This window comes from Peromyscus leucopus, unplaced genomic scaffold (genome assembly GCF_004664715.2).
Source record: "Peromyscus leucopus breed LL Stock unplaced genomic scaffold, UCI_PerLeu_2.1 scaffold_1447, whole genome shotgun sequence".
Classification (NCBI taxonomy): Eukaryota; Metazoa; Chordata; class Mammalia; order Rodentia; family Cricetidae; genus Peromyscus; species Peromyscus leucopus.
Window position 1 is genome coordinate 3,580 of NW_023504608.1, and position 7,107 is coordinate 10,686.

General features: G+C 47.9%; 1 protein-coding gene across 1 annotated transcript; it reads right to left on the reverse strand.

Moving 5' to 3' along the window:
* Positions 1-381: 381 nt before the first annotated feature.
* On the reverse strand, positions 382-5,964 carry LOC114688873 (serine/threonine-protein kinase PLK1-like). Its single transcript, XM_028863358.2, is given in 6 exon segments — positions 382-1,324; positions 1,327-1,384; positions 2,781-2,874; positions 3,630-3,768; positions 4,643-4,811; positions 5,144-5,964. Coding segments are annotated over 6 exon segments (1,044 nt in total). The 5' UTR covers positions 5,549-5,964; the 3' UTR covers positions 382-1,145.
* Positions 5,965-7,107: the final 1,143 nt, after the last annotated feature.

The following is a 7,107-nucleotide window of genomic DNA, read 5'->3' on the forward strand; positions in this document are numbered from 1 at the left end:
GAAGGAAAGAAAGAAAGAAAGAAAGAAAGAAAGAAAGAAAGAAAGAAAGAAAGAAAGAAAGAAAGAAAGAAAGAAAGAAAGAAAGAAAGAAAGGAAGAAAGGAAGGAAGGAAGGAAAGAAACAAGAAAAAGAAACTGTGAAGACAATATGGGATTAGATTAATGCTCACAGTCCTGAAGGTTGTGCTGGTGTCTGTCATGTCTGTTTTCAAGAAGAATACACAGAAGCATTAACAGAAGAAAGTTTGCTCTTAGGGCAGGAGAGATGACTCAGTGGTTAAGAACACTGACTGCTCTTCCAGAGGTTCTGAGTTCAATTCCCAGCAACCACATGGTGGCTCATAGCCACCTGTAATGAGATCTGGTGTCCTCATAATAAATAAATAAATCCTTTTTTAAAAAAACAACAAAGTTTGCTCTCAATCAGTTAAGAGAAGCACATAGAGGATTGATGATGAAAACATCAAAAGAAATGTAAACAGACTGGGAAAAGAGGGTCAGATGCTTCCTGTTCATTCTTCTACCTATTTAATCCTTTGTTTTCTTTTTTCAGACAGAGTTTCTCTAACAGCTCTGGCTGTCCTGGTACTCGCTCTATAGACCAGGCGGGCCTCGAACTCACAGATGTACTTTAGTTTAAGTATAAAATGGCAGACTGCTGGAGTTGGCTGTAGTGACATTTCAAAAGTGAGATGTGCTGACAAACCTGTAATCCAGAGCCCTAGGCAGGAGGACTGACTCCAGAGCAGCCTGGTGACAATGAAAGACCTGCTCCTGACAGACAAAACACAAGCACTCAAAGGGGTGAAGGTACAGAGTGAACCATGGCTGAGAATGAGAACTGAGGATGGGTGCCGTGTTATACTCCATGTCTATACCTGACAAGTTCCAGCATTCAACAAAACATGCAAAAGAGACAATAGAGACTTTTAAAAGTAATCAAAAAGAATTTCCTGGGCTTGGTGTTCAGTCCATTTTTTTCCTTATCAGATCAAATGGGTTGATTCAGTCTGTTCTTCCTGCCAAGCCCAAGAGTCAGAAGAACCCAGGGACCAGACCTCAAGGAGAGGACCCACCTCTGGGGGCAGAGTAAGGTGCATGCACCCCGAAATGCACCCTGGAAATCTGGGCTCTCTGCAGTCTACCCTAACAAGACCAAGCTTCACCTTTCTCGAGGACCATGAGAGGCTTCCTGCTGCTGGGGTCCAGGCCGCTGGGAGCTACTGACAACCTTGGTGGGATGGTGAGGCAGGTGATGGGCAGACGGGCAGGGATATAGCCAGAAGTGAAGAACTCATCTTTGAGCAACTCCTCAATGGTGGGCGGGCAGTGGGTTTTGCCTGAAGCATCTTCTGGATGAGGGAGGCAGCAACGGGATTGATGTGCTGGAGGGGAGAAGCAGAGCCTAAGTGAGATGAGACAGGGACCCCACCTGACATGTGGCTGCTCCTATCTCAAATATACCATAGCTCAGTGGCCATAAGCTCCACCAGGTCCTCCACCCCAGCTTTAGCAAGGACCAATGTCACCCTGATGGTGAGAAGGATCATTTCCTGCCACTTGGCACTCAATATTAACTGGGGACGATTTCCGCAGCTTGCCCTTGCAAAGCACATTTAGTTATTTGCCACCAGAGGGGCCTCCAGGTCCCCAGACCTGTGTTTAAATCCCAGTTCCGCCCCCAGGATTCCAGCTCTGACAAATAGCCTGGGCTTTCTGGGCCCACCAAGGCGTATCTGTAGAATGGGGGAGCGGTACCATACCTGGGACCCCACCACGTGGGACACCTGGTATATGGGATAAACCCTAGAACAGGCCTGTCAGTCAGAGCATTAACTCTAGGCTTCTTATGTATCAGGAATGCAGTCTTGGATGTTAATTCATTTGGGCCTCACAAAAACTCCTAAAAACTCCCTCCCCCTATATAGTTTGAGACAGGATTTCACTATATAGCTCAGGCTAGCCTGGAACTTGAGATTCCCCTGCCTCAGCCTCACAAAAGTGAAGACTACTCACTTCACTACTATGGCTCACTTTAGATGAAGAAGCAGGCTCAGAACTGAGAAAGTGCCCCTGTCTGAGAATACACACACAGCCTAGGTGATAAAGCCAGGACTTATACCACAGCAGTCCAGCTGGCTCACGCCAGTCCATGCCGTCTGCAGTGAGCTGATTCTCTGTGACATAGCTACTCTATATACAAGTCAAGGACACCAGTTTGAAAGTGGCCATATGTCCCACGTAGACCTAGTCCCCAGAAATGGGTTATCCCTTCAAATGGATGTATGTCTTTGGTTGTGAAAAAAAGATGTCATTTTGTCACTGGAAGCCCTTGGGGAAACTTCCACGTTGTACATGGGAAGCCTGGTTCACAAGAGTCAAGCCATCATCTGCTAAACACAGCTCAGCTGGGTGGAGATGGTCCATGTCCCAAGCTTAAGCATGTCTGCCTCTTCGTCCCCATTTTCTCCCTGCACTTTACATCCATTCAGGAAGCTGGGCATGGGACTCAGTTGGCAGAGTGCTTGCCTATAAGCACAAAACCCAGTTCAGTTCCCAGTATACCCCATAAAGCCAGCCTGGTGCTGCATGCCTGTAATCTCAACACTTGGGAGGTAGAGGCAGGAGAATCTGACATTCAAACTCAACATGCAGCGAGTTCAAGGCCAGCCTTCAGACATACATTCTGTGGCTATATTAGAGGCAAGGCTGTCCTCAGGATATAGCTGGGCTCAGTGAATAGCTTTTGGGTAAAACAAAATAAAATTGTGTTGCTGTCACCTTGGGAACACTGTATTCATTTGGTTTCATCCGGAGATAGGTTTCTTTTTCGAATGAGGTCTCAAAAGGTGGCTTGCCCACTAGCAAGGTGTACCTGAAGGTACAAGGAAGAATTTTGCTTAAACTCTCAGGAAAGTCCAAATGCTTAAGTCATTGTCTAGAGGAAGGGGGCTGTGCTGGAGTCACTGACTAGGAAGAGATGGGGATGGTCTCCAAGTCTGCCTAGTGCCACGGTAACCTTGGCTAGGACAAGCCCTCAGAAGAATGTAGCTGATAACACGTGGATACTAAGGGGCCAGGAATTCCCCAGCTCTGGGCTGCAGTAATAGAGGACTCCAAGGAGCCCAGAGGCCACTGCTATCCACCACAGGCCACCATGATGGGACTTCTGACTACCATCAGCCTTTCTGATGATCTAATTCTCCCATCAGTGCTCATCAGTGCTTCCAAAGCTTTCTTGAAAGTCTGCCAGGGACACAATTAAACCCAGGTTCAGAACTGAGATTCCATAGTCCTAACAAGCCCTCAGGTATTGATGGTTTGGGTCTGTGCATGCTTTTAGTAAACAGCAAAGAGCTGGAGGAAGAATTGTAGAGAATTTCTCGTCCCTTCTCTGGACCATTAAGTCCAAGCTACAGGAAATCCTACATCCTACACCAGATTGATAAGGAAATAGGGCTTCATGTGGGCAACCTGCTCCCTGAAATAGCCTTTCTCTAAGGAAGAAGGATTCAGAGGGTAAGGTCAACTGGATGAAGTGTCTCAGAAAGCCCCATTGAGACCCATAGCTCCTGAGTCCATTCCCAACTTACATGAGACCCATAGCTCCTGAGTCCATTCCCAACTTACATGATGCACCCGATGGACCATACATCCTCCTCAAAACTTCCCAGTCTCACCGCTTCGGGAGCTACGAAGTTCTGGGGGCTACAAAAGGTCTTCATTTGTTCCTCTTCATATTCCACTTTGGTTGCCAGCCCGAAACCCCCTGGGACAGAGGAAAGAAGAGAGGGCGCTCAGCTGCTAGGTGTGGGTCACCTGTGGTTGCAGACAGCTGCCTCAGGTCTGACCATGGAGAATCAGACTCCAAAGTCTCTGTTCCGGGAACCTTTCTACTTTGCTGGCTCTGGCTGGCCTCCCACTGACCTTTACACTGCTCTTTTAGAGAGCAGGGCTAGGGCAGTAAGATGGCTCAGTAGGCAGAGGTGCATGCCTCTAAGACAGATGGCTGGAGTTGACCCTGGGACTCACACAGTGCAAGGGGACAACCGACTCCTGAAAGTTACCTTCTATCCCCACCCCTCACGTAAATAAATGACATTTAAGACCCGTGACAACAGAATTGGATGCACTGGGGAACCAAGTAAACACTCTTCGGACTGCTGACAGACAAGATGAGAAAGGTGACATGGGTACAGGGGCTGAGGCAAATCAGAGTCTCAAGGGAACAGGACTTTTCAGCTCAGTAAAGGGACAGCTAAGGGAATGCTGCCAGCCTTGCTCCATGGCATACGTCTAGACCTCCAGTTTAAAAGGGAAACTGAGGAGCACCTGGCTCAGTGCTGTGAGATAGGGTAGTAATTGGGGGAGGCACCCCCAAGTAAACTATTATTTTCAGAACTACTGTATTGAGATACACAAGACAGCAACAGCAAACACAAAAACAAAAAGAGCAAATGCATCTAAAGGCAAGACACTGGCGTGTGGGCCCCTCACTTTCCATTTCTAGACTAGAGGGCGTTCTGGAGGCAGCACCTCCATGTCCCACCAGCCCTCCATTTCTCTGGCTCCCATTCTCCCAGATTTCCTCTCCTTGCCTCCTCTTGTACTGGCACCAGGCATCCACAGGTCCAGCACCTTACCTATTTTCACCTCCAGATCCTCGTTCAGGAAGACGTTGCTCAACCTAAGGTTCCCGTGAATGACCTGATTGTGGTGCAGGTACTGGCAGCCCAGGATTATCTGCCTTAGGTAGTAGCGCGCCTCCAGCTGGGTCAGGGCTTTCCTCCTCTTGTGCAGCTCCAGGAGGGACTGAGGGAGAAGGAAGAAGTTACTGAAGCCCACCGAAAAGGGTGGCCAGCTGGATGGGACCAGGACTAAGCTCTCGGGATTAAAGGGAGGTCTTGGCAGACTCCTGATGATTCTGCCCATACACTGGTCATTATCATTCACAGGACCCTCTCCTGTTAATGCGTGCCCTTATCCAGAGTCCTTTCTCAACCCCACTCAGCACCCTCACTAGAAGCCTTTCCATAATCGCTTGAAACCCAAGCACTCCTCTAAGGCTACTCCAAGGCATCTGTAACCCCTTTGCCAGCAAATTCACGGTGTGAGCACCCCAGTCCCACAGCAGAAACACTCACACTCTCCCGACAAAGTTCCAAAATCACAAACACAAATTCGCTGTCTTCGAAAACATTGTGGAAGCCTACGACGTGTTGATGTGAGAGGCTGCGGTGAATGGAAATCTCTTTGGACAGCTTCTCCTTCTGGGAGGGTGTGAGCAAAGACTTAGGCACGATCTTGGCTGCGAACACCTCCTTTGTGTTTTGGTCTGAGATCTCAAAGCATTTGACAAAGCCTGCTTTACTCAGAAAGCGTCCCCTTACATAAAGGCGCCTGCTGCATTTGTCCACTAAGACCTCTGGAATCTCTTTCAACAGTGGGGCCGCCACTGGGGCACTGGGACCTGCATCTCCCTGGACCCTGGCTTTCCGGAGGTCGGCTGGTGCTAGAGCCGGCTTTCCAGCTTTGGCTGCTGCTTTCATGTTCCTAAACTTGCTCTGCTCCCCCTGGAATTCAAACAAGGTGCTGGGAAATCTTTCAAAAGCCTGCGCGTTGCTGGTTGGCCACGGGGATTTAAAACGGAAGCCACCCAGCACTCTGCATCATGTGGGTGCTCTAATGGTGCAGCTCCCTTTAAAACCTGTATCTTGTGAGCAAGAAACTTGATGGGCGGGGACTTGAGGATTGAATGCTCATGGGATAGCTGGGAAACCAAGAACTAATTGGATACGCAGAGATGGTCAGCCTGACCAGATTTGGTCCTGGTTTCTTCTCAGCCAGAGTGCTCATGTGGTTCACCTGTGCCTCATTGTTCTGTGAGGATCTAACACCTTCCTCTGGCTTTGAAGTGGCTTCTGGGGATTCCAACTCATAGCAGGTGCCCTGTCTGCTGAACTGTCTTTCCAGCAATCCCCACTCTTTAAATTTTTAATTAATAATTTAATAATAAATGTCTTTCTAAGCTGCCTAGATAGGTTTTGGACTTCGCAGCCCTGCTTCAGCCTCTATATGCCGATATTACAGGAGTACACCACCACTCTTGGGTTATTTAAACTTTTCATTGAAATATGGTGTGCTTATAGGAAACTGGTCTGGTTATAATTGCACATGTTGAGTTTCCTCTAGCTGGACACATACTGTATAGAGTATCCAGACTGAAAAAGAAGGCACTACCAACATACCAGAGGTCCCCTGTGACTGCTGTTGGGTGCTGGGAACCACCTCTAGCAATCCTACTATTCTAGTCAGAGGACTGGGCAGGTATTAGGTCTGGCTGCTGTGGTTAGTTAGAATGTTGCAAAGCAAAAGCAACACAGAAAAAGGCAGCGTGGGGGCAGGGAAAGCAGGCCCAGCAGCTCGGGCCTATTGGATGAGTGCTCTACCACCTGCCTACTTCCCAACCCTGTGCGAAGCTCTTACAGCAAAAGCTACTATCAGTGGGATCCACTCAGCTAGTCCAACTTTTCATTTTAAAAAATGATCAATTAGCCTTTAAAGGGGGTTATATGTAAAAGACACAAAACCATTTTCTTTTTTTTTTTTTTTTTTTGCCATTAGTATTTTTATGCAACTTGACCAGAGAACTGTGCTGGGGAACTGGTGACAATATCTTACATAGTGAGGTGTGTGTCCCCTCCCCAATTTCTAAGACTATATTTGGAGAGAGGCCTTGAAACCATGACTTAAGAAGTTGTTGGACCTGTGAGATGGCTCAGTATGTAAAGGCACTTGCCACTCAGCCTGATGCCCAGAGTTAGAGCCTCAGAGCCCACTCCCCCAAAGTTGCCCTCTGCTTCCACACTTGTGTTCACACACACACACACACACACACACACACTGGAGGGAGAGACTCACACAGTGCTAATGTCCCAAGTGTCTGTTTTTAGGTCAGGTTGCTCTCAAACATGAAAGAGCAATGAACGTCAAAGAGGACTTAAGAGAGGGAAAGACAAGAGACAGGAATGAAGGAAAAGAATGACAAGTGTTCTCTCTCTTATAGGAATCTAGATTAAATTTTATGACGTGTGTGTGTGTGTGTGTG